At 39.0% G+C, this 27972-nt stretch overlaps 3 protein-coding genes across 4 annotated transcripts in view; all 3 read left to right on the plus strand.

Moving 5' to 3' along the window:
- Window positions 1-6840, plus strand: part of LOC111971998 (troponin I, fast skeletal muscle-like) — a 28936-nt gene extending 22096 nt beyond the window's left edge. Inside the window, exon 7 of the mRNA XM_023998816.2 lies at window positions 6025-6840. Coding sequence (XP_023854584.1) covers window positions 6025-6111 — 87 coding nt within the window. The 3' untranslated portion in view covers window positions 6112-6840. The remainder of the gene's footprint in view (window positions 1-6024) is intronic.
- Window positions 6841-9752: 2912 nt separating this feature from the next.
- Window positions 9753-15051, plus strand: LOC111971999 (troponin I, fast skeletal muscle). Its single transcript, XM_023998818.2, has 7 exons — window positions 9753-9943; window positions 11598-11628; window positions 11728-11764; window positions 13839-13967; window positions 14259-14348; window positions 14435-14608; window positions 14777-15051. Exons 2-7 carry the CDS (start codon window positions 11621-11623, stop codon window positions 14855-14857), a joined length of 519 nt encoding a protein of 172 aa, XP_023854586.1. The 5' UTR covers window positions 9753-9943; window positions 11598-11620; the 3' UTR covers window positions 14858-15051.
- A 7515-nt stretch (window positions 15052-22566) lies between these two features.
- On the plus strand, window positions 22567-26426 carry LOC111972000 (troponin I, fast skeletal muscle-like). Of its 2 annotated transcripts, none has more exons than XM_023998820.2 (7): window positions 22567-22658; window positions 23911-23943; window positions 24095-24131; window positions 24333-24458; window positions 25157-25246; window positions 25623-25796; window positions 25942-26426. In XM_023998820.2, exons 2-7 carry the CDS (start codon window positions 23936-23938, stop codon window positions 26023-26025), a joined length of 519 nt encoding a protein of 172 aa, XP_023854588.1. In that variant the 5' UTR covers window positions 22567-22658; window positions 23911-23935; the 3' UTR covers window positions 26026-26426. The 2 variants fall into 2 exon arrangements, with proteins under 2 accessions (XP_023854588.1, XP_023854589.1); XM_023998821.3 differs by lacking the exon at window positions 22567-22658 and adding an exon at window positions 22829-22870.
- The last annotated feature ends 1546 nt before the right edge of the window (window positions 26427-27972 follow it).

Here is a 27972-nt window from a genome sequence, read left to right on the forward strand (position 1 = left end):
CGCTCCCGAGGGAGTGGGGCGAACAGTGGCCAGGTATAGCTCCAGCTGGAGTAAGAACCCCTGGCACCCTGCCGCCGCTCCATCATAATCCCTCGGGAGCGTAAGACGGAGCGCGCTGGAGCCGGGGGATGGAGAGTCCTGAGGAAGGGGAGCCGAAGGTGGAGAGAGGAGCCCACTCCTCTCCCATCGCTCCATTCTCTCCATCATCTGGTCCATGGCTGATCCGATCCGATGGAGGACGGTGGTGTGGTGGAGAACCCGTTCCTCCATCGATGGGAGAGGGTTGGCTGCTGCTCCTGCTGACTCCATTTCTTGGTGCGGGATTCTGTAACGACCTGGGTGTTGGGGGGTGCGAAGTCAGACGCAGGAACAGCAGAGCTTCAATATGTTGAGTCTTTACTACCCAACTGGCAAACAAAATGTCCAACACGGACGTACTGGGTGTCATACACAACGGTCCAACGACACGAGAAACAAACCCAGTCCACAATAATAATATCCACTCCCGAAATCCAAAAGCTACAATGTAACAATCCCGCACAAAGAAGCGTACGGGCTGGCTGACTAATAAAGCCACACTAATTAACAACTAACTGAACACAGGTGATACAAATAAACACATAAGGAGGGGGAGGAAAAAAGAGTCAGTGGCAGCTAGTAGGCCGGTGACGACGACCGCCGAGCGCCACCCGAACGGGAAGGAGAGCCTGCCTCGGTTGAAGTCGTGACAGAGACGAACTTAAAGTTTTCTTTACTGACCATAATTTTCATTTGTCTGACCGCTTGCATGGTGACGAGTTTCTCACACGACTGGCCTATCTGGGTGATGTTTTTTCTCGCCTAAATGATCTGAATCTAGGATGACTGGGACTCTCCGCAACTATATTCAATGTACGGGACAAAATTGAGGCTATGATTAAGAAGGTGGAGCTCATCTCTGTCTGCATTAACAAGGACAACACACAGGTCTTTCCATCATTGTATGATTTTTTGTGTGCAAATTAACTCAAGCTTTCGGACAATGTCAAATGTGATATAGCGAAGCACCTGAGTGAGTTGGGTGTGCAATTACGCAGGTACTTTCTCRAAATGTATGACACAAACAACTGGATTCGTTGTCCCTTTCTTGCCCTGCCTCCAGTCCACTTACTGATATCTGAACAAGAGAGTCTCATCAAAATTGCAACAAGCGGTTCTGTGAAAATGTAATTTAGTCAGAAGCCACTGCCAGATTTTGGATTGGGCTGCACTCAGAGTATCCTGCCTTGGCAAATCGCTCTGTTAAGACACTGATTCCCTTTGCAAACACATACCTATGTGAGAGTCGATTCTTGGCCCCCACTAGCATGAAAACTAAATACAGGCACAGACTGTGTGTGGAAAAAGACTAAGACTCTCTCCAATACAACCCAACATTGCAGAGTTATGTGCATCCTTTCAAGCATACCCTTCTCATTAACCTGTGGCGAGTTATTCACCATTTTTTGATGAACAAATAAGGTTTTATATGTAAGATGGCTAAATAAAGAGCAAAATTATTGATTATTATTATATTGTTATTTGTTCCCTGATCCTATAAGAGCTCTTTGTCACTTCCCATGAGACGGGTTGTGACAAATGTTTAATAAATGTGTGTGTGGCAGGCTTACAACGATGGCAAAAAACAACATTTAAGAGTGTGCAAACCCTGGTGCTAGAGGGGGTACGCAGCTGGAGGTTGAATGTTTAAAGGGGTACGGGACTATAAAAAGTCTCTCAGTCCCTGCCGCTGAAAAATATCCCCACAGCATGATTCTGCCACCACCATGCTTCACTGTAGGGTTGGTGCCAGATTTACTCCAAATGTGACGCTTGGCATTCAGGCCAAAGAGTTCAATCTTGGTTTCATCTGACCAGAGAATCTTGTTTCTCATGGTCTGAGAGTCTTTGGGTGCCTTTTGGCAAACTTCAAGCGGTGTGAAAGTGCCTTTTACTGAAGAGTGGCTTCTGTCTGGCCACTCTACCATAAAGGCCTGATTGTTGGAGTGCTGCAGAGATGATTGTCCTTCTGGAATGTTCTCCCATCTCCACAGAGGAACTCTAGAGCTCTGTCAGAGAGACCATTGTGTTTTTGGTCACCTTCCTGACCAAGGCCCTTCTCCCCCGATTGCTCAGTTTGGCCGGGCAGCCAGCTCAACGAAGAGTCTTGGTGGTTCCGAATTTCTTACATTTAAGAATGATGCAGGCCACTGTGTTCTTGGGGACCTTCAATGTTACAGACATTTTTTGGTACCCTTCCCCAAATCTGTGCCTCGATACAACCCTGTCTYGGAGCTCTATGGACAATTCCTTCAACCTCATGGCTTGGTTTTTGCTCTGACATGCACTGTCAACTGTGGGACCTTATATAGACAGGTGTGTACCTTTCCACATCATGTCCAATCAATTGAATTTACCACAGGTGGACTCCAATCAAGTTGTAGAAACATCTCAAGGATGATCAATGGAAACAGGATGCACCTGAGCCCAATTTTGAGTCTCATAGCAAAGGGTCTGAATACTTATGTAAATAAGGCATTTCTGTTTTTTTATTTTTAATACGTTTAAAAAAATCTAAAAATCCGTTTTCGCTTTGTCATTATGGGGTATTGTGTGTATATTGCTGAGGGTTTTATTTTGTTTAATCTATATTTTTGTTTAATTTATTTTGTTTAATCTTTTTTAGGATAAGGCTGTAATGTAACAAAATGTGGAAGAAGTCAAAGGGTCTGAATACTTTCCAAATGCACTGTATGTGCGCTCAGCGGTGATGGCAGACGCACTCGTGCCAATAACCTATCCCTCAAAGATACTTTGTAAAACAATGCTGTTCGCTCAATATTGGGAGTTGATCAAATATCAGTAGTGGATAAAGTACCCAATTGTCAAACTTGAGTTAAAGTAAAGATACCTTAATAGAAAATGACTCAAGTAAAAGTGAAAGTCACCCAGTAAAATTCTACTTGAGTAAAAGTCTAAAAGTATTTGGTTTTAAATATACTTAAGTATCAAAAGTAAAAATCATCTAAATATGAATAATAAAAAATTCCTCATATATTTACAAACCAAATGGCAAAACTCAGACATATTTTACAAATGAAGCATTTATGTTTAGTGAGTCCTCCAGATCAGAGGCAGTTGGGATGACCAGGGATGTTCTCTTAATAAGTGTGTGAATTGGACCCTTGTCCTGTCCTGTTAAGCATTCCAAATGTAATGAGTACTTTTGGTTGTCAGGGAAAATGTGTGGAGTAAAAAGTACATTCTTTTCTTTAGGAATGTAGTGAAGTAAAAGTAAAAGTTGTCAAAAATATAGATAGTTGAGTAATGTACAGATACCCAAAAAACAACTTAGGTAGTTCTTTAAAGTATTTTTACTTAAGTACTTTACACCACTGTCAAATATTTTGTTAGCCTAACAACAGACTATAGACAGATTAGAGTCTTCTGTATNCAACAGACTATAGACAGATTAGAGTCTTCTGTATTCAGCAGTAGCTATTTGCTTTCCAAACTGTTTTTCCCATTATTGTATTTTGAAATATTGCGAAAGACCAGGCAATTTTAGCTGCTCACTGTTCACAGTGGCGACTCAACAATCAGCTGTTTGATATTTGCCACAAGTGCTGCCCAAATTGCAGCAGGCGTCCTGACTGTATGCGCTTGTGATTACACACAATCCACAGCTAAAGAAGCTATTGATCCTCTGTCGCTAAATTAAGCTCTCTGGTACATTCATTTGAAGGATTTCATTTATTGTTGTACAGACAGGAACCTATAATTTTGCCAAATCTATTTAAATGTATCAGAGGGTGCTGCAGCACCCCTACTTCTAGAGACRGCAGGAGCGGCAGGAGCGGCAGGAGCGGCAGGAGCGGTAGAGATACTCTCAATGATCGGCTATGAAAAGCCAACTGACATTTACTCCTGAGGTGCTGACCTGTTGCGCCCTCGACAACTACTGTGATTATTATTATTTGACCMTGCTGGTCATTTATGAACATCTGAACATCTTGGCCGTGTTCTGTTATAATCTCCACCCGGCACAGCCAGAAGAGGACTGGCCACCCCTCATAGCCTGGTCCTCTCTAGGTTACTTCCTAGGTTTTGGCCTTTCTAGGGAGTTTTTCCTAGCTGCCGTGCTTCTACACCTGCATTGCTTGCTGTTTGGGGTTTTAGGCTGGGTTTCTGTACAGCACTTTGAGATATCAGCTGATGTAAGAAGGGCTATATAAATACATTTGATTTGATTTGATACTTCACGAGGCTATGTATCAGTCGTGACCAAAAGTTTTGAGAATGACACAAATATTAATTTCCATAAMGTTTRCTGCTTCAGTGTCTTTAGATATTTTTGTCAGATGTTACTATGGAATAGTGAAGTATAATTACAAGCATTTCATAAGTGTCAAAGGCTTTTAATGACAATTACATGAAGTTGATGCAAAGAGTCAATATTTGCAGTGTTGGCCCTTCTTTTTCAAGACCTCTGCAAAGTCAATTAACTTCTGGGCCACATCCTGACTGATGGCAGCCCTTTCTTGCATAATCAATGCTTGGAGTTTGTCAAAATTTGTGAGGTTTTGTTTGTCACCCGCATCTTGAGGATTGATCACAAGTCTCAAGGGATTAAGGTCTGGGGAGTTTCCTGGCCATGGACCCAAAATATCATGTTTTGTTTCCGAGCCACTTAGTATCACTTTTGCCTTACGGCAAGGTGCTCCGTCATGCTGGAAAAGGCATGTTCGTCACCAAACTGTTCCTGGATGGTTGGGAGAAGTTGCTCTCGAGGATGGTTGGTACCATTCTTTATTCATGAGTGTTCTTAGGCAAAATTGTGAGTGAGCCCACTCCCTTGGCTGAGAAGCAACCCCAAATGAATGGTCTCAGGATGCTTTACTGTTGGCATGACACAGGACTGATAGTAGCCTCACCTTGTCTTCTCCGACAAGCTTTTTTCCGGATGCGCCAAACAATTGGAAAGGATTCATTAGAGAAAATGACTTTACCCCAGTCCTCAGCAGTCCATCCTTGTACCTTTTGCAGAATATCAGTCTGCCCTGATGTTTTTCCTGGAGAGAAGTGCTTTTTTGCTGCCCTTCTTGACACCAGACCATCCTCCAAAAGTCTTGCCTCACTGTGCGTGCAGATGCACTCACACCTGCCTGAGCAAGCTCTTACTGGTGGTGCCCGATCCCGCAGCTGAATCACTTTAGGAGACCGGTTCCTGGCGCTTGCTGGACTTTCTTGGGCACCCTGAAGCCTTCTTCACAACAATTGAACCGCTCTCCTTGAAGTTCTTGATGATCCGATAAATGGTTGATTTAGGTGCAATCATACTGGCAGCAATATCCTTGCCTGTGAAGCMCTTTTTGTGCAAAGCAATGATRACGGCACTTGTTTCCTTGCAGGTAACCATGGTTGACAGAGGAAGAACAATGATTCCAAGCACCACCCTCCTTTTGAAGCTTCCAGTCTGTTATTCAAACTCAATCAGCATGACAGAGTGATCTCCAGCCTTGTCCTCGTCAACACTCACACCTGTGTTAACGAGAGAATCACTGACATGATGTCAGCTGGTCCTTTTGTGGCAGGGCTGAAATGCAGTGGAAATGTGTTTTTGGGATTCAGTTAATTTGCATGGCAAAGAGGGACTTTGCAATTAATTGCAATTCATCTGATCACTCTTCATAACATTCTGGAGTATATGCAAATTGCCATCATACAAACTGAGGCAGCAGACTTTGTGAAAATGAATATTTGTGTCATTCTCAAAACGTTTGGCCACGACTGTACAGCACATTACATTTGAAGTCAAATTTTTTTGTCATATTAAATTATTTTATTGACTAATATCACTCCATATTGACTAAAATCACTCTATGAATGTACTTTCTTTCCTTTTTACAAAACCCTTAAAGCTCAAATTTTAAATAACCTMAACAAATAGCTTAGATTCTCTCTTGACCGGATCTCTCTGCTGTAACACCCACTCTACCCTTACAGGACAAAGATGCAGTTGGTGACTGGCGTAAGAACATTGATGACAAGGCAGGCATGGACGGCAGAAAGAAGATGTTTGAGGCCGCATAAACGCTGTGGCACGACTCAGTCCCATTTCACCTGCCTTTCTCTGTGTCCTAATAATAAGTCAGTTGTTGTCAGCCATGGCTGTATTTTGTGTTGGATATATAAAGTGGTATTGTGGTTAAGTCAGATRTGGATTTGTATGACCATGTTGTCGACTGAGATAATTACCCTTTTCACAGCAACTTGAACATATTTTGAAGAACACTTACTGTATGAAGAAATGTACTTAAGTATATATGACTGAATATTAAATAAATATTTGAACGTTTACAACTGGAATAGCWTTTTTATTTTGCTTGCATTTCTTTTAGGGTTTTGTGATTAAAAAAAAGAGAACACGACTTATGCAGTTACCTACTTGATTTGGGTATGAGTAGCACACTATTCAATGTTATTCAATAGCAGATAGCAATTAGAAGCTAGATGTAAAAAAAAAAAAAATGTAACGACTGAAGGACTTTAATCTTAGGACATCATTTCTTAGAACATGTCACACACACCAAAAGGTATAAGCTCTGTATATTCTCTCTCTCTCTGCTGAATCCTGCTGTAATTATGACTCCTAGAATTGGTAGCATCTCTTTCTTGTTTGGGATTCTTGTGCATGGAAACTGATACCAACATATTTAGGCTAGGATTTAATCAATTGTAGATTTAATCAATTGTTCAATACTAATACTAATACAAAAATATAAACACTAATTTTATATGAGAAATGAAAAATGAATATATTGTAACATGTTATAACGACTTTCATGACTACGCATTAATAAACTATTTATAATCTATTAGTAAATAAGTATTTCATTATTTGTAAACATTTATAAACATGTATACGTTTTTATAAGCATAGAAAGCGTTACATTTCATAAGCATTAGTAACTTGTATTTTAACTTTGGCCTATAATGGCTAATTCGTGAAAGTTATTGTAAAGCATTACCGAATATTGGATTGTTAGTATTTCTCATACAAAAATCAGCATGCATAGTGTGTTGACCAGGGTAGTTGAGTATTCATGATGTTTTCTTGTATTCATGATGAAAAACCTATATTTTCTTGTGTCTTATGACACCATAGGTTGGTGTTGTATCTTGTGACATCTCCGCTGTAGCGAGAGCAAGACAGCAGTGGACTAGCATGGATATGACGCCCTCTACTGCCTCACCGTAGCACACACAACTGCAGGTATGGGAGAAATAAGAAACCTGTTGGCTGGCCATAGTAATCAATTCAGATATGGATCATCTGTGTAATAGATMATCTTTGCGTTTTTGCTTACTACAGCTTTGATGTGATTTATTGACGAGTGCTTTGGTTTTATTGTCAATTACAGTGTAGAATTCAATCTGGGTAGATGCAAAATTGAGAAATCTGGGTAGATATATATATATATTGAATGGAAAAAGGATATTAGGTGAGTGATGTAAGGATTGTTTTTAGATCATGGTGCTTTATGAGATAAAAGAGAAATGGTTGTAGTTGTGATTGTGATTGTTAAAGCCTATTGGAGAAATAACTCTGTGTGAACAATGCATGGCAATATCTTCTATAACTGATCAACCAGAGGATGCATGTTTCCCCTGTCTGTATCTCTTCTTCTTGCCTGCAGTAAGGCACATTTGCAAAACCGTTTCCCTTACTTTCAAGGTGACACTTTTCACTGGGTATCATACTTAACAGTCTGTGTCTTTAAAGGACAAATTAGATGATGCCTACAATATCAGTGTAGTGTGGTTCAGTTGGTAGTGCTTGGTACTTGCAATGCCARGATTTTGGGTTYGATTCCCACGTGGGACCTGTACGAAAAAAATGTAGGTACTCACTACTGTAAGTCACTCTGGATAAGAGCATCTGCTAAATGACTAAACTGTAATAAAGAGCCACAGAAATATTTGCCACCACAAATTYCCCCAAAAGATTTCTAGGAGGGGCCATTACATTTTAGCAGATGGCTGGTGGATATAGAACTAGGCCTACAAGATTAGCCAGCCAGCTAATTCTGGCGCCAAATGATCTAAATAAAAATTCAGGATGGAGGATAGTCAAAGCAGGGCCGKCTCCAGGCATAAGCAACATAAGCGGTCGCTTAGGGCCCCCGGCTGCTGCAGGGCCCCCAACAAATTAGTACTATTTATTTATATTTTTGGGGGGRGGAACTCAGTCGGATCTCAATTTACTATTTCAGAGTGAGAATATTAGAATACAGCAGGTGCAATTTCGAAATGTGGTTGTGTGTCAGCAGTTTTTCTCTTTTTATGTCAGTCAATGACAGTCACTCAATTAGCCATGTCGGCTAACACTTTTTTTATTGGTAGTTAGTCTAGCCAGCTATCTAAACTTGTGGTAATCATGGCTGAATACCAACCGTGCACACAGGGCTCGTGCCCAGGGTCCCTGACCTCCAGAGGGGCCTCCATTGATTTTGTTAGACATTCTCACTCTTATCATATTAACATGGCATAAGTCATTACAAAATGTGTATAATTGCAGAAAATTTGCTTTAAAACTGCAGAAAATTTGCTTTAAAACTGCAARAAAAAGTATCTCCATCCATGGCAAAATAGGTMGATTGCGGGRAATKTGTTGTAAAACTGAAAAAAATKAAAAAAAGATCTCTGTCCCATGTCACAATTCAWAGGATTGCAGTGAACTTGCTTTAAAACKGCAACATTTTCTCTACGCCCCATGGCAAAATGTGTAGAATTGCAGGAAATRAACTGCGGTCGGTTTTATCTCAATATCAAATAATTTCTGGGTAACAGTTAAGTACCATGGGTACCTTACTCTGCCACCCAAGTCACAGACTGTTCTCTCATGGCAAGTGGTATCGTAGTGCCAAGTCTGGGACCAAAAGGCTCCTGAACAGCTTCTACCCCCAAGCCATGAGACTGCTGAGCAGTTAATCAAATGGCTACCCGGACTATTTACATTCTCACCCTTTGTATTTTATTTTATTGCACTGGCTCTAAATGCACACTCACTGGACTCCACCCACACACTCACACATACTACACTGACACTACAACACACACACACACACACAACGGGCTCAAGCATTGATTTTGATTGTTTTCAATAAAAATTGTCAGTGTATTCCAAACTCATAGTATGGAAATATGTATAAAACAAAGGCAAATACACTGGGCCTTTAAAACAAGCATTTTTCTCTCCACCGTCAAGAGMGGTGCCTCTCAAATGTTTTGCCGTGATGTGGGGGGCCCCCCTGCCAAAACTTGCTTAGGGCCCCCAAAAGGCTGGAGCCGGCCCTAGGTCAAAGTATGGATCAGACCCCTATTTGAAATTTGAAATGTAACCCTTATTTTAACGGGAAAGTTCCTACCATAATATACTGTTTTTCCAATGCTTATTATATCTGGCCCTGTAGTGTAGGCCTACTTTGACCACATTCACTTATCATTCATCGATTAAGACTTGATCACAACAAGAAACTATAGAGGGGATGAAATTGTGACAAGCAGTTTCATGTTGCTTGTTATTATTTAAGTTACAGAGCAAGATGTGGAAATATTATTGATACTGTAGTTATCTGGTTTGGCAATGTGGAGCCTATATTTAGATAACGGGGCATGTTACAGGGCATGACAGGGCAGTATATCAGGCTGACAGGGGGCCGGCAGCATCACTGACCACTACCATAAAGACTGACCTACTGGAGTAAGCATTACCATGTTGAGGGAGGGATAAACCACTGGTGTCCACCCATCAGTATTTAATACTGTGTACTCCCTCATTTAATCTGCTATTGGCTTGACATCCTCTCCCTCTCCATCTCTCACAGCTGCTCTTCATTTTTCATCATTCTTTTTCTCACAGGTGAGGATAATAGTGGGRTCTTATAGTGCTCCAGCATGCATAATGTGCTCCTGTCTCTTGACTGCTTTGAACTGTATCTAGTGTTGCAGCTGTTGGTTTCTGCACATTGACAGATAATACGATCACAGTAGTAACATGGTCCTGTATGGCTCAGTTGGTAGAGGACAGTGCTTGTAACACCAGGGTTGTGGATTCCATCCCTATGGCCACCCACATGGAAAATGTATGCATGTGTGCTGGCTAAATTGTTTTGGGATATAAGGGGGAAACAAATACAGGTCTGTATTCTCACCTTTCTTTTTTTATGTGATAGATGTTATTTTCAATGATTCATTATGTGCACATGATTGACAGATATTAAGGAATTTGAATGTTTAATTGAATTAATTGAATTGCTGAATTGTTTTGTGTCACCAGATGTGAATCTAGCTATTCAGGAAGTATAGCTAGCTCAACAGTTTGAGCCTTCTTGGTCACTAGAAATATTTTACTYCGTAGGCAGATTGCATGTATCAGCCCAGCATGATGCTCAAGGGAACCTTGTTACCTGGATGTTTTTGTTCTCCTATGTGTGTGCAATCTTATGCAATTTTTTCCTGAACAGGTAGTGTTCTAGAAATTAAATATAAATAATCATCAGAATATGAAACCTTTTTTGTATCATGAATGAATAAAAAWTTTACATTATTTATTTGCAAGATTTTAACATTCATGAGAAAAAAAAGTGAATATATCACTGTTTAAAGTGATAGTTCACTTTTTGGAAATATTAGCGTATTTTCGACTTCTTTAGGGTGTTTCCTCCAAACTGTATTTTAATTGTTTAGCTAGTTATTGGTTTCCTACAAACTGTATTTCAATTGGTTAGCTAGTTACTGGTTTCCTACGAACTGTATTTAAATTGGTTAGCTAGTTATTTAACTTGGTTAGCTAGCTAGTTATTTTGAATCGTTTTGGAGAAAACAACTTAAGGAACTTAAGGAAATTGGAAGAAAGCTACAATAAAAAAAAAAAAGGTTTAACTATCCCTTTAAAGGATCAACATTATAAAGAGCGACTCATGGTTTTAACAAATTAGCAAAAATGTAGTTGTAGTTGTAGTTATAATTAAATGTAGGTCAGCAGCTCAGTAATTAAGTAGGTCATAATTTAGCATGCCAAATACCAGTTTAGATTTGTCGTCCTCAGGGAAATAAGAAACTATCATTGAGAATGTATATATATTTTTGGCATCTGAATAGGTTGAAACCCTATCTGTTAAAGCATAAAATTGTTCCAAGTGGCAAGCAGCAACATGATACATGTTTGTGAATATTTCATATCTGCATGCTTATATCTGCAATGTGAAACTAGTTGAAAGGTGTTCTGTTGACAGTGTCTAGCTGCCAAATAATATGCTAAAATCGCAGATTATCCAAATGTCCTGCATCAGCATCAGCATAAAAATACATACCCAGTAAAGTGAGCCAGGGTAGACTCCTACTTGCTGTTTAATTAAAGTGATCTCTATATCTTGTTGTGTGCTACTGTCATTTGGTGGATTCATTTTGCCATTATTACTGCTCTTCTGAGTCTATCMCAGTACAACATATACATTTATAACAACACTTGTTCTGTCAAAGTTTTGAATCTTTTAATTTCTGTCTTATACAAGGTGTGAAAAAATAAACAAGCAAGATGTCAGAGTAAGTATAATATTACATTAGTCTCAATAAAATCTGAGAGGTGACTGATTGTCTGAGTGCATCGCGAACATTTCATGTGTCTACTTCTTCCTCTCACAGGAAAAAGATGACATCGAGTCGCAGGGGCCATCTGAAGGTAAATATACTGATTTAACCCAATTTCAGCTTCCAATATGAAAAACTGTTTTGTTCTTACTCTCCTTTGATTGAACATTTACAGTACCAGTCAAAAGTTCGGACAGACCTACTCATTCAAGGGTTTTTCTTTATTTTTACTATTTTCTACATTGTAGAAGTGAAGATTTCAAAACTATTAAATAACACATATGGAATCATGTAGTAACCAAAAAAAAGTGTTAAACAAATCAAAATAKATTTTAGATTTTAGATTCTTCAAAGTAGCCACCCTTTGCCTTGATGATAGCGTTTTGCACACTATTAGCATTCTCTCAACCAGCTTCATGAGGAATGATTTTCCAACAGTCTTGAAGGAGTTCCCACATATGCTGAGCACTTGTTGGCTGCTTTTCCTTCACTCTGCGGGTCCAACTCATCCCAAACCATCTCAATTGGGTTGAGGTCTGGTGATTCTGGAGGCCAGGTCATCTGATGCAGCACTCCCTCACTCTCCTTCTTGGTCAAATAGCCCTTACACAGCCTGGAGGTGTGTTGGGTCGTTGTCCTGTTGAAAACAAATGATAGTCCCACTAAGTGCAATCCAGATGGGATGGCATATCACTGCAGAATGCTATGGTAGCAATGCTGGTTAAGTGTGCCTTGAATTCTAAATAAATCACAGACAGTGTTACCAGCAAAGCACCCTCACACCATCACACCTCCTCCTCTCAGCTTCACGTTGGGAACCCCACATGCGGAGATCATCCGTTCACCTACTCTGCGTCTCACAAAGACATAACGGTTGGAACCAAAAATCTCAAATTTGGACATCATCAGACCAAAGGACAGATTTCCACCGGTCTAATGTCCATTGCTCATGTTTCTTGGCCCAAGCAAGTCTCTTCTTATTATTGGTGTCCTTTAGTAGTGGTTTCTTTGCAGCAATTCGACCATGAAGGCCTGATTTACGCAGTCTTCTCTGAACAGTTGATGTTGAGATGTGTCTGTTACTTTGTTAAGCATTTATTTGGGAAGCAATTTCTGAGGCTGGTAACTCTAATGAACTTATCCTCTGCAGCAGAGGTTACTCTGGTTCCTACTTTCAGTGGCGGTCCTCATGAGAGCCAGTTTCATCATAGCTCTTGATGGTTTTCGCGACTGCACTTGAAGAAACGTTAAAATTTCTTTACATTTTCTGCATTGACTGACCGTCATGTCTTAAAGTAATGATGGACTGTCATTTCTCTTTACTTATYTGAGCTGTTCTTTACATAATATGGACTCGGTATTTGATCAAACAGGGCTATCTTCTGTGTACCACACCTACCTTGTCACAACACAACTGACTGGCTGAAACGCATTAAGAAGGAAAGAAATTCTACAAATGACCTTTTAACTAGGCACACCTGTTAATTGAAATGCCTTCCAGGTGACTACCTCATGAAGCTGGTTGGGAGAATGCCAAGAGTGTGCAAAGCTGTCATCAAGGCAAAGGGTGGCTACTTTGAAGCGTCTCAAATATAAAATATATTTTGGTGCGTTTAATGCTTTTTTGGTTACTACATGATTCCATATGTGTTATTTCATAGTTTTGATGCCTTCACTATTATTCTACAATGTATAAAATAGTAAAAATAAAGAAAAACCCTTGAATGAATAGGTGTGTCCAAACTTTTGACTCATACTGTGTCTATACAGGTAAGTCAATTAAGAACCCATTCTTATTTGCAAAGATGACATGTCAAAAGTGTGAGCACAGTAGCAATATACAATACAAATACCTTTCCTTATTTAATTAAATAACCACAAATGAACTATGTGTACAAGTGATTGTGTAAAATGTATCAAGACAAACACAAACGGCAGAAACACATTAGCTGGCAGTTGCCTGAAGTTAACGTGCTTAGGCTCTCAATTATTTATTCAGACACTTGGTAATACCACAAGGTTACTTTCTTGAATTTATAAGGAAATACAATACATTTGAGAGTGCCTGAAATTGATGCTAGGCCTAACTTTGCATTGGTGATTCCTACATGTTTTGGTGTAGTCGTGTTAGCTGCTCTGACACCTATTCTTCCCCTGGCCTCCAGAGCTTGATGCTTGCGATTGCCAAAGACCTCCTGGAGAAAGAAGCAGCAGACTTGATAACAGAAAAGGCAGCTTTTATAGCAGAAAACTGCCCTGCTCCGGTATTGTCTGGGGGTCTTCCTGAGCTGCAGGTATTTTACCATTCTAACCAGTTAATTCTCATTTAGTCTGCTTTGAATACCTGACATATACAATAATTTATACAACCATACAATTGGTACCACAAAAATCCTAACCTAATTATCTTTCATGTTACATATTTGATTTTGAGATACGTGTTAAGGCTGCATTTGGATTTATTTGATTTGCATAGAAATGAAAATGAATTGAATGAGATTGATCTGTGCCAAAAGCTGAAGAGACCATTAAGATACACTGTGTTTCTCATACAAATAAACTGTGATATGTTTGTGTGTCAACAGGAAATGCTTAAAAAGTTGGCCCAGACCATTGACAAGGTTGATGAGGATAGATATGACGCCGAGGCAAAAGTGAAGAAGACAGACAAAGAGGTACAGTACATTGCATTCCATATTGTCTTCATCCTGGAAACATATAGCGCTGGTTTTGACTATGTGTTGACTCACCCTCTTCACAGATTGAGGACTTGAGAATGAAAGTGGTTGAGATCCAGGGCATAAAGAAGCCAGCTCTGAAGAAAGTGCGTATGTCTGCTGATGCTATGCTTGCAGCTCTGCTGGGCACCAAGCACAAGGCTTCCATGGATTTCAGAGCCAACTTGAAAGAAGTGAAGAAGGAGGTCAAAGAGGAGGTGGGTATTTGTGGGGGAAATTACGAAGCAGAGAATCACAGTACTTTAGGAGTTGGCGGCAGTTGTCCCGAATGTGCTCAGAACTTTGAGGAAAGGATCAGTTACATGAATTTCATATTACATCCTCAAACACTAAGAATGTCACATCGTACATTTTATGTCATGCAGGAGGAAGTCGGTGACTGGCGTAAGAACGTTGATGAACAGGCTGGCATGGACGGCAGGAAGAAGAAGTTTGAGACCGCATAAATTACTGAATTTGTTTTTGAATCCATCTTTTAGGTTATGTTGTTGTACCGTCACAGAGTTAGAGTCATTTTGTCAATCTATTTAACTTAAACGTATGTCTTATGTCAATAGTAAAAAGCTATTGAAGAAAACGTATTTTACCTATGTCCAATATTCATGCCAAAGCACGGTAATTAAATAAATGCTTTGAAGAAGACAGTCTTTTTTTGTTACTTTTGATATGTATATTTCTTGAATACAGTGGAGAATGCTGAGGGGAGGACGGCTCATAATAATAGTTGGAACAGAGCAAATGGAATGGCATCAAACACCTGGAAACCATATGTGTGATGTATTTGATACCATTCCACCCACTCCACTCCAGTCATTACCACGAGCCCGTCCTTTCCAACCTCCTGTGCTTGAACATTGGTATGCATGTGGGACATCCATAACTAGGGCTTTTCCAAATATTAATGGGTTGCACTTACGTCACTTATGTGCACCTACCAGACAGCTGTGTCAAGGTTCTCTATTCCCTCCCCCAATGAAATATCAACTTATCAGGAACATTGAAAATCACAACCTAGCATAAGATAAGAGWCCACACTTCCGGTTTCCAGGAGAAACTGAAGTTAGGTTGAAAACACTGTATCCCTGAAAACCGGAAACATTTGCTTTTTGCAACCCTGCAGAGTGAATTAATGTAATATATTTGTTGGAAGAATATAGGAATATATTTCCTACAAACATTTCATCATAAATGTCAATGTCATTAGAATATAATGTGTCATGCGAAATAACTTGATGAAAACACAATTTAATTCAAACTCAATAATGATTGGCTTGATTTAGTTACACATTTTAGATGTGTATTAATCATTTAAAATATGTTTTATATTTAATTAAACATTTCATAATTGAATAAAGAATATAATAAACAATTTACAATAATATAGTTATTATATAATTAGTAATATAATATATATAAATAAATATAATCTCTCCATCTCTCTCTCGCTCTCGCTCTCTTTCAATCTCTCGCTCCTTCTCCCCATCTCACCTTTGAGCAACAGAGGGCTTTTTGCTTGGCCACTTTTTTCTCAGGAATTTGTCATTATTTGTAGATATTCAATTTACAGGTGTATTGCAATGCAAATGAAGTTGGATTGAGGAACTCTAGTCCTGCAAATGGTGAGTAACACTTTTTTCTCCTTTTTAAAAATCCTTAAAAAAATGGATTCCTGAGGCCAAAAATTGTTCTGACAATAATGACAAATACAGAAAGTGTTCAACAGTTTCACTTTAATGCAATTGATAGCATGGTTCCCTTGTTAAACTTGACAACCCCTTTTTCCATTTTTTATTTTAAAGGTGCAATCTGCAATTGGTACTTCCATTTTTTACTTTTCAATTATTGCTATATACACATTGATTATTGAAGAACATAACTTAAAAATGCCTCATGAGCTTAGTTCAACTGTATTTTACTCCAATGTTTGTAAACAGTGTAAACAATAACTTTATAGTCTCAAAACATGGTTAAAATTATCATTTTGATTACATGGATGGTTAGTCCTTGCGTCAATAGCTCTGTTTATGAATTTGAGCGTGTTTACATTTCTCCAGCCTCATACCTCCACTTTTTGTCAAAACAGTGGCAAGGAAGTCGCTTTTTATTGTTTGAACTGCAGACTGACCCTTTAACAATTGCCTTCTAATTATTGAAAATGGAATTATCATCAATCACCCAAAAGTGGTTCAAGAATATATCAACGTTGACCCTTGCTTAACCGGGTTTATCTATCCATGTCGTCAGTGCTTAACTGGGATGGCTTTGTCAAACCTTTCCAACATGGTTGGTATGGAAGCCAAGTGGCAGCTCAGGTTTTGGGAGACACCTTGCAGAAAGGGAAATTTATGATGTGAGTTGGAGGAAATGGTTGCTGGTATTTCAGGAGCCCACAGTTCCTTTGGCCTAAGGAGTCTCCAACACCACAAGGTCCCTGGGTGTCTGCTGATTCATCACTAGTCTACATATATATACCCTGTTTGGTTTGTTCTTTGCCTGTGACTTACCAGTTTCTCCCCTTCTTCACCAAGTGTGTCCTGTCCTCCTCATCTCATAGGTGAGAACCTCTCTTTTCCTCCTCTCAGATCTTTCTATCACACAGGATCTGTCTTACTGATACATAAGGTTGGATGTGACTTATTGATAAATAAAGGAATACAGTCTCACCGTGGGGGGTAGTTTTACCTGTTAATTAAGTCTTACACAGTGCACATTTATAGACGTTGATGATGAGGGGATTTCATGGCTACATTTACACAGATATCCACTAACAGGTGGCACCTGGAAATGATCGCACTAAGTGACACCTGTCACAAGTTCACTACATTTGAATACAGGAGAATACATTGAGGTAAATATGTCAGGGTGGATACTATGAAAGACTATTGAGCCTGTCTAGACAGAATGATGTGGCCGACGGGCCTCTGTGTTAGACAGTGTGACCCTGTGTGGAGGGTGAGGGGGGAGTCCTGCTCAAGGGCTATACTCTAGCATGGAAGGCGGTTGAAGACATTAACTTAGCTATAACCATACCAAAACCAMGTTTTTTTTTGTGGTATTTAAGGYTTTTATATTTTTTTGTTATGTATGTTGCTCAGATATTCAATGTGAATAACTGTCATGGATAGCGATATGGGATTTGTGATAGAGATCTAGAATTTTGATTATACTGTAACTCGAATGTGATAACTAGGTTACAGCAGACAGTGTTTACTGAAGGGGGCTTCTAGGCCCTTGGTTCGTGGTCCGTTCCTCTTGGGCTACAGCTAAGAACTGGGTGTGCCACACGTGTGAAACATTTGGTAACCTACAGAATAGTTTCAGATCCACTGGTCACTTGATAGAGCATGGTGCTTGCAACACTCAACTGTTATGCCATGTCTATCAGGTATTTGAAAGTAACAGCCCAATACATATTTTGATTATCATGTATGTTCCTAGTTGAACAGATTGGAAAAGGATGTGTTTGAAGAGTTTTTATTGTCAATTTCTCTGTTTGCTGAAATATACTCAAAGTAGGAGCATTTATTTGATCATTTGAATATGAATGAATATGAACGTATTTGAACTGAATGTGTCATTGACTTTAAACTAGAGAAAACAGAGAAGTTCTTAAAAACATAATTCCTATTCTTAACATTGCTATACATTGATGCAGTGTGGTTTAACAACAGTGTCTTACAACATTTGAGCCATACTGTATTGCTTAAAATAATAATCAAAGATTTGATTGAGGGGCTTTACATGACATCTTGGTATGCTCCCCAAAATGCACGAGGAAAAGTGAAAGAGATGTAATGACGGGGTTCACTAAGGACGCAGGTTGTAGTGATTTGAGTGATACCAAGATGTTCTCAGTGTGGAGCAGCACGATGATGCCTGCAGAGGTTTTGTGTGCTAATGACATCAATAAAGTAACAGCCCATGAATGTCAGGGGTGACTCTTGTCTCCAGCTGTCCAAATTTAGCCTGATCAAAATTGTTCCAACAAGTTTTAACAGTCAAATGGATCAGATTTCCCCTCCCTTCCTTGATGTGTCCAAATTGCTCCATTAGCAGCCAGTGTTCATTAATCATTCTTGAGCTGGATACACAAGCCTGTTCTAATTTTAGGCTTATGAGGCAAATAGCACCCTGCGGTGCACGCTAATGCTAAAAACATTTATCTTCCTCATTGTCTTTTTGTTACAGCGTCTGAAGCACACATTCCTCCATCATGTCTGAGTAAGTATCCATTACCTTGTTGTTTGCCACATTTTCTTCTTTTCACAGGATTTTAGATAGTGTTGCAAAAATGAGGTAGCTTTCCCAAAATTCTCTAGTTTTCCAGAAATCCCGGTTGGAAGACTCCCGTAATCAGGAGTGAATAAGCAGGAATCTGGAATCTTCCAACCAGAATTTCTGAAAAACCTGGGAATCTTCGGAAAGTTACAGATTTTTSCATCCCTAGTCTTAGACAAGCATAGTGTTAGAAAGTAGGGATTTTTTWAAATACCAACTCAGAATAAATAAACAAACAGACAAAGAACCATACAAACAAAAAACAAACAGCAAACCCTAACCCTAATATTGAACAATTGCTAGTATGCCTAAACCGTACTCTAACATGGGCAAATATACACACATACAGTACCTTCAGAAGGTATTCAGACCCCTTGACTTTTTCCACATTTTGTTACATCAAAGCCTTATTCTAAAATGGATTTAAAAACAAAAAATCCTCAGCAATCTACACACAATACCACATAATGACAAAGCAAAACCAGGTTTTTAGAAATATTTGCAAATTTTTGCAAATGTATTAAAAATAAAAAATAAAAATAACTTATTTACATGAGTATTCAGACCCATCGCTATGCTCAGGTGCATCCTGTTTCCATTGATCATCCTTGAGATGTTGCTACAACTTGATTGGAGTCCACCTGTGGTAAATTCAATTGATTGAACATGATTTGGAAAGGCACACACATATAAGGTCCCACAGTTGACAGTGCATGTCAGAGCAAAAACCAAGCCATGAGGTCGAAGGAATTGTCCGTAGAGCTCCAAGACAGGATTGTGTCGAGGCACAGACCTGGAGAAGGGTACCAAAACATTTCTGCAGCATTGAAAGTCCCCAAGAACACAGTGGCCTCCATCATTCTGAAATGGAAGAAGTTTGGATCCACCAAGACCGGCCAAACTGAGCAATCGGGGGAGAAGGGTCTTGGTCTGGGAGGTGACCTAGAACCTGATGGTCACTCTGACAGAGCTCTAGAGTTCCTCTGTGGAGATGGGAGAACCTTCCAGAAGGACAACTGTCTCTGCAGCCCTCCACCAATCAGGCCTTTATGGTAGAGTGCCAAGACGGAAGCCACTCCTCAGTAAAAGGCACATGACCACCCGGCTTTGATTTGCCAAAAGGCATCTAAAGACTCTCAGACCATGAGAAACAAGATTCTCTGAACGCTTTGGCCTGAATGCCAAGTGTCACGTCTGGAGGAAACCTGGCAGAAACTCTCCAAATACAGGTCTGCCAAGCTTGTAGCGTCATACCCAAGAATACTCGATGCTGTAATCGCTGCCAAAGGTGTTTCAACAAAGTACTGAGTAAAGGGTCTGAATACTATAAATGTTATATTTCCATTTCTTTATTTGTTATAAATTTGTAAAAATGTTTAAAGACCTGTTTTTGCTTTGTCACTATGGGGTATTGTGTGTAGATTGATGAGGGTAAAAAACAATTAAATACATTATAGAATAAAGCTGTAACGTACCAAAATGGGAAAAAAGTCAAGGGGTCTGAATACTTTCCGAAGGCAATAATATGTAAAAAAAAAGTATGAAATAAATTACATAGAAATTGAGCAGGATGCTTTCTCATTGCCAGCGTACAAACTATTGGGTTTGAGTCTTTCACAACAACAACGTGAGAAAAGTCTATTTGAACTTTTTTGACCTTCCCATTCTATTCAGCATGCTATAGAATATCACTGATACAACCCTTGGTCAACATATTGACCAGTCATGTCCCTTCAACATATTAACCAGTCATGTCTCTTCAACATGTTAACCAGTCATGTCCCTTCAGCATATTGACCAGTCATGTCCCTTCAGCATGTTAACCAGTCATGTCCCTTCAGCATAAGTTGAAACATGAACATGGTGGAAACATGAACATAACATGAACATGGTGGAACATGAAAGATGAACATGAACATGAACATGAACATTGGATGAAACATGAACAATGAAACATGAAACCATGGTGGAAACATGAACATGAACATGGTGGAAACATGAACATGAACATGGTGGAAACAATGAACCATGGTGGAACATGAACATGAAACAATGGTGGAAACATGAACATGAACATGGTGGAAACATCATGAACACATGAACATGAACATGGTGGGCAACAACGACATTGTAAACTGACAACGATCGAAACCCTATGAACATGGTGGAAACATGAACAGAACATAGCAACCATCAGGTGGAAACATCGAACATGAACATGGTGGAACACACATAGACACCATGAACATGGTCGGAAACATGAACACTGAACATTGGCTGAACACAGAACATGAACATGGTGGAAAACATGAACCACTCTTGGAAATGACACATGCTGGGAAACCAGGACCTAAAGAACATGAAATGGCTGGCAAATGTAACAATGAACATGAACATCGGTGGAAACATACATGAACATGGTGGAGAAACGCGGCAATAACATGAACATGGTGGGAAAACATGAACATGTAAACCATGAACAATGCAACATCGTCGAAACCCTATGCAACCAAATTGAAACATAACATGTGGAAACATGAAAATGAACATGAACATGAACATGAACATGGTGGAAACATGAACATGAACATGAACATGGTGGAAACATGAACATGAACATGGTGGAAACATGAACATGAACATGAACATGGTGGAAACATGAAACATGGAAATGGTATCAATTTTGTGATTCTGTGTTGTGTTAAATTATTTTACTCCTTTCAGATTTGGTCCCTCCATGCTTTTGGATGTAAGGTATTCTGGAGTATGGTTGGAAAAAAGTTGACTTTCTGAAAAATCATCTTATTTGCTTCTGATTCTGGGAATCTTCCAACCGGGATTTCTGGAAAACCTGGTAATCTTGGGAAAGTTACTGGAATTTTGCAACCCTAATTCTGGAGACACCTAGAACATCTGGGGTGGAGGTTATCTATTAAACACATCTGAGTTATTAACCACAAGATGTCAGTATAGTAGAGTACTTTTTATTTCTGCTGATCCTTCCTCTCTCTCTCATTCACTCTACCCCACTCTCTCAATTCAATACAATACCCTTTCTCTGACCCAGATTCCTCTTTGACCAACAAACAGGCATGCCCCCCCCCCATTTTTTGTTGTTGTTGAAGGTATAGCAATGGAAAAAGGGGGGAAGTTGGTGAGTTTTGAACAAACAATGGCAATTGCACTGTTCACCAAATGTAGCCAAGCAGAATCATGAGTAGAGTAGTATTTCACTTACTAAGTTTTATTTACTAGTTTGTTTAACTCCATTTGTCATGTGTGTTGGCCTGATTAAGCACTCAACGTATTATCAATATGGCCTAACATATAATTAACAGTTGCTGTGCTTTTAGGTTTGAAGGAAACATGATGGAATTGAGGTTTATTGTGTTTTGTCTTTAAGACAATAAATCCATTTCTGATTTCAATACAATTTAAATTTCTGAGTGCTTTACTGATTCGATAAAATAACCACTTTTAAAACTGTATTAGGATTTTCAAGTACTTGTTTTTCTAGAATTGATAATATGATTCACTTGTTGAATTATATTACTATGATTCACTTGTTGAAGTAGACTCCCACTTCAATTCATTTAGATTTTAGAAAGACAGTATCATATTTTTTATATTCACTCTTATCTATAAATACTTTCCCTATCCCTCCCATACTGAACTGTAATTCTATACTTACTGCTCAGAGCAACATATGTCTTGAAAGACATCTTGAAGGAAAGAACATTTATGAGGTGAACAGGGCTGGGCATAGTGTATTTCAGGAGCTCGATGTTCCATTGGTCTGACATGGAAACTACTTCCATAAAGAGGACCCAGTGTTTCTGCTGATGCATCATCCGACACCATATATACCGTTTTCATGTTTCACCGCATGTCGCTTGCCAGGGTGCTAGTCTTCCATTCTTCCTCCTGGTGTGTTCTGGCCTCCTCCTCCTCCTCCTCTTCCTCTCATAGGTGAGAATCTCTCTTTTCCTGTCTCTCTATCAAACTCTTAAAAGCACAAGGAATATAAATAGACTAAAGGGCCTCCCAACCAATGGCAATCTTAACAATCCAACACACTCACTGCACATGGGTGTATTTCTGTTCACCACTTTATGGATCATTACCAAATGGAACATATGGAACAGATATATTCACCTGGCAAAACAGGTGAAAACATTGAGGTAAATAAGTCAGACTTTCTTTCTTTTTGTAAAACTTTGACTACGGTTCTGGTTAGGGGCTATACTCTAGCAGTCAAAGCTGGTAAAGACACAACATAAATACAGACCTCTGAGTTATTGAGTTTCAGATAAAGATCTCAGGCACAGAATGTTCTGTGTGAGATTCAGTGATTATATTTGGATTATTGTTAATTCAATATAAAATGGGAAGTTYATAGTGTTATACATTGTGATGGAGAATATGATAGCTGGGAAAGTTTTTTCGTTTTCCATTCAAGAAATGCGGTACATGTTTATTTGAGGTGGTGGATGGAGTAACAGCTTTGCAGTACTATGTAATAGACAGCATGCTAAATGCCATGTTAATTGATATGTACAGGTCAACAAAAATAAAAAGTGGAGTTTTGCGATAGATCTTAGCTTGCTAAATTGTGTGGTTGACATGATGATTTGAAATTAAATAATTAATTAGATTAGATTATGAATTAATGGGAAAGTAACGCTTTTTTGATGTTTTCAATTATCAATAACTTTTAACTGAGACTTACAGTAAATGTTGGGGAAGAAAATAGCAAACCATTATATCCATTGATGAGTGTGAGTACCTTGATTCAACACGATGACATCTGTCTACAGAATGAAGAAGATGCTGTTGATTTATGTATTTAGGAAGGATTTTCTGATATACAGCTCCGCGGCAGGTTAATAAATCAATAAATTGCGTCTCTGAAGGCAGCAGCAGTTAAAGTTGATTAGGGTTTCACATTCTAACAACCATAAAACAAGTCAGACGACTCTAGCAGTCCAGATATAGCTTTCTCGGAATTGCTTCAGACTCTAGCTCTGAAAATGTATCATATTTCCCCTAAGAACCTAGTTTGGCCAAGTGTTCCCCAATCTTCAGCTCAATATCACAGTATGATCTTTAGACCAGACATGTCTCTCGCTTTTGCACCTATTGCACCCTACTGATATTAAAAATGTTTATTTTTTAATCATAAGTATCAAAGCAAGTTTTCTCTGTTGTGCCTTCTATTCAGGGTGTGAAACACAACAACAGCCAAGATGTCAGAGTAAGTCTTGAAATTTGTCTAATATTCACTAAAAGTGTAATTCCAGACTTTCAGCCTGACACAAAACATGTCCAATCCACCCTTATGTTCTCCCAGCAATGCACATACCTGTTATATCCCTAACAACATGTCAAATCCATGTTTTTCACAGTAAAAAGATGACATCGAGCCGCAGGCATCATCTGAAGGTGAACCAAGAAAATGAATTGTGGTCCATTGGATGAAACAAGTATTACACACCAATGTCCAGTACTTGACTGAATTAGTTTGGGCATAAATTAGACTGGTTTTATAACTTTTCAACCTCTTTAATCCTTTTGGTAATCTTTTGTGGACCAATACTACATAGTAGACTGTGTTTGTCTTTACTATGTTTCTTTGTCCTACAGAGCTTGGTGCTCCAGATTGCGTTTGAGCTGATTGAAGTGGAGAAAAAGGAGGCTGTGCAGGAGAAAGCCAGTTTCATGGCTGAGCTCCCCGCCCTGGATTTGTCTGGAGATCAAGCGGCGCTGGTGGTACGATACAATGCTAATAATTAATTCATTTACACAACCTTCACACATCTGGAGACTTACATTTCCCTCACTAACTTTAAACATCAGCTATCTGAGCAGCTAACCGATCGCTGCAGCTGAACATAGTCCATCTGTAAATAGCGCACCCAATCTACCTACCTCATCCCCATATTGTTTTTATTTACTTTGCTGCTCTTTTGCACACCAGTATCACTACTTACACACCATCATCTGCTCATCATCATCTGCTCATCTATCACTCCAGTGTTAATCTGCTAAATTGTAATGACTTTGCTACTATGGCCTATTTATTGCCTTACCTCCTCATGCCATTTGCACACACTGTATATAGACTTTCTTTTTTTTCTATTGTGTTATTGACTGTACGCTTGTTTATTCCATGTGTAACTCTGTGTTGTTGTTTCTGTCGCACTGCTTTGCTTTATCTTGGCCAGGTCGCAGTTGTAAATGAGAACTTGTTCTCAACTAGCCTACCTGGTTAAATAAAGGTCAAATAAAACATCTACTCCAACGTATTTAGGCCTCACAATTGGTGGTTCTTGTAATAAGCAATGTGGATTTGCCTACAAAGTACACAGACTCTAAATAACTGTTGCCTGAAGAGACTGATTCCTTCAGGAGAGAAGAGATTCTCGTACAAATTACCTGACTGATTTGATGTGTATGTGTACCAACAGGAAATGCTCAAAAAGTTAGCYCATACCATCGACAAGGTTGATGAGGACAGATATGACGCAGAGTCCAAGGTGACGAAGGCAGACAAGGAGGTAGATTCTATTTCATCTTGTCCTCATCATGAAACAAACATATACCTACATGTACATATTACCTAAATTTCCTCGACTAACCGGTGCCCCCACACACTGACTCTGTACCGGTACCCCCTGTATATAGCCTCGCTACTGTTCTTTTATTGTTACTCTTTAATTATTATTATTATTATAAAAACATTTCTTTATTTCCGTTTATCTGAGTAAGTACTTTCTTAACACTTTTTTTCTTAAAACTGCCTTGTTGGTTAAGGGCTTGTAAGTAAGCATTCACTTTAAGGTCTACACCTGTTGTATTTGGCGCATGTGACAAATAAAATTTGATTTTTGACACAGCAAATCTTATCTTCCTCCTGACTTGCTCACGTCACAGATTGAGGACTTGAGAATGAAAGTGGTTGAGATCCAGGGCATGAAGAAGCCAGCTCTGAAGAAAGTGCGTATGTCTGCTGATGCTATGCTTCAGGCTCTGCTGGGCACCAAGCACAAGGCTTCCATGGATTTCAGAGCCAACTTGAAAGAAGTGAAGAAGGAAGTCAAAGAGGAGGTGGGTATTTGTGTGGAAACCTACAAAGCAGAGAATCACAGTACCCGAGTATTGTGTCCCAAATGTGTTCTGAGCTTTGGGGAAATGATCAGTTATTTCATATTTTATCCTCTATTTGTGACATCACAAACTTTCTGTAATGCAGGCAGTGGATGCAGTTGGTGACTGGCGCAAGAACGTTGATGAACAGGCTGGCATGGACGGCAGGAAGAAGAAGTTTCAGGGTTAAACACATTCATTTTTCAGTCATAGCCGACTTTTGTGTTTTGTCGTATTGTGGTACAGAGACGGATTTCTATGACCTTGTTGTTAGGCATCCCTGCAGGAAGAGGATCTTTGATTTTAAAATGCTGTTATTTTTTGATACTGTAGGTTCAAATATGTATTCGACACTATGGTTTTGGATATCTCTCTCTCTTTTTTTCTCTCGCTGTCTCTCTTTCTTTCTCTTTAACTTTTCAGTGCAATTTGCAAATGTTTTTGGCTATTGTATAGTGAGGTGGAAAGGGTAAATATTTGTAGCTTTACCCACTCTTAACATCACACAGCTTTCCATCTGCATCTGTAACATTCACTAAAAGGAGTATATTCACTAACAAAAAAATAAAAATAAAAACAATTTAAAAAGCTTGTGAATGTTTTTGTAGTGTTTTCCTACAAGATCATTGCCCGTTAGGCCCAAATTGTCACTGGGCGTGCTTCTGCCAGCGAAAACATTACACTCAAAGAGTGCGTGCATATTTGCCCAGATGAGCCCTTAGATCACAATATCTTTGAGTCTGTAAGATTCTGCAATTGATCCAGCAGCCCTGCTGTAGGATGTTAATTTGTGTTATGCCAAGCTTGCATTTAGATCTGGAAATTGGACCTGTGCAATGAATAGATCCAACCCAATAAATATAACTAATATTTACAGGATTCCATGGATCTAGATCAGGGGAAAATTATTAAATAYTTAATATTTCTATTCTTGTTATTGATATTTAGAATTTAAAATTGAAAAACAACAACAAACACACAACCCTGGATTGAACAACCAATTATGATTTGCTAAGTAACCAACCTCCTATTTAATCCAGATTAACAAAGTGTTATCAGATGTATACCGTAGTTTGTAAAAAAACATATTCTTAACATCTGTTTTAGCTAATGGAAAGGCATTGGGAAATGGTCATGTGATATTAGTGTACCATGAATGCCCTTTAATAATAATAATATTAATAATAATATTAATAATGATGATGATAATGATAATAACTGATTTCATATATATAGTAATTTTCCAGATGCCCCACCAGAGGAAGCCTCCATATGTTGAAATATTAGGATGTTTGGGCTGCCATTTTTTTGTAACCTTTATTTTAGCAGGGAGTCTTATTGAGACCGAGGTTTATTTTGACAAGACCAGCAACAATTCCACATTCAAAGTTAGAGATGCAAAAAAATATGAAAATACAATTATAGAAAAACAATCCTCTGTGAAGAGGTCCTATACCAACAATCTGAACTGCCGAAAGGCACCAACGTGTCCAACTGAATGGTTGAAGGGTATTCTGAAGATTGTTCCATATGTGAGGTACTATTAAAACTAAAAGATTCTTTAACTACATCTGTATTGACGGAAGGATTTCAAGAGTTAGCTATCCAAGTATGGTTTCTCGTAAATATGACCAGAGAATGTCAAAATAGATAGATACATGTATTAAGAAGACATTAGTGGATAAACATATGCAGTAAGCTATTTACCCACAAACATGATCAGTTAATGAAAACAGATATACTCAGATGTGCCAACCCTAGAACCAAACCAACCATTCRCGCTCAATATCTGAACTGTGGAGGTATGTTAAATGCTTAGCCTTAGACTGTGAGTATTGATATCAAACCTCCAGGCAGCAAGCTCCTCCCACTGGCATAGTGATACCATAGCATTCTGTCTATGGTCATGAAGGCAAGTAAGACCTGGGCTGAGCATCTTAGGTTACCTCCAAGGAGCTCAAATGCACAGGGCTGAGACTGGAGGACTGGCTAAGYATATCCCTGACCCTGCTTCCGAATGCAAAGAGATGCCACAGTGCTATATTTGGATCATCTGACTTCACCAACTTTAATATTAGGAGAGCCGACAGCATCATAATGAGTCAAAACAAATGTTCTTTTTTAAATACTCTGCCAT

The sequence above is a fragment of the Salvelinus sp. IW2-2015 genome, linkage group LG13 (genome assembly GCF_002910315.2).
Source record: "Salvelinus sp. IW2-2015 linkage group LG13, ASM291031v2, whole genome shotgun sequence".
Classification (NCBI taxonomy): Eukaryota; Metazoa; Chordata; class Actinopteri; order Salmoniformes; family Salmonidae; genus Salvelinus; species Salvelinus sp. IW2-2015.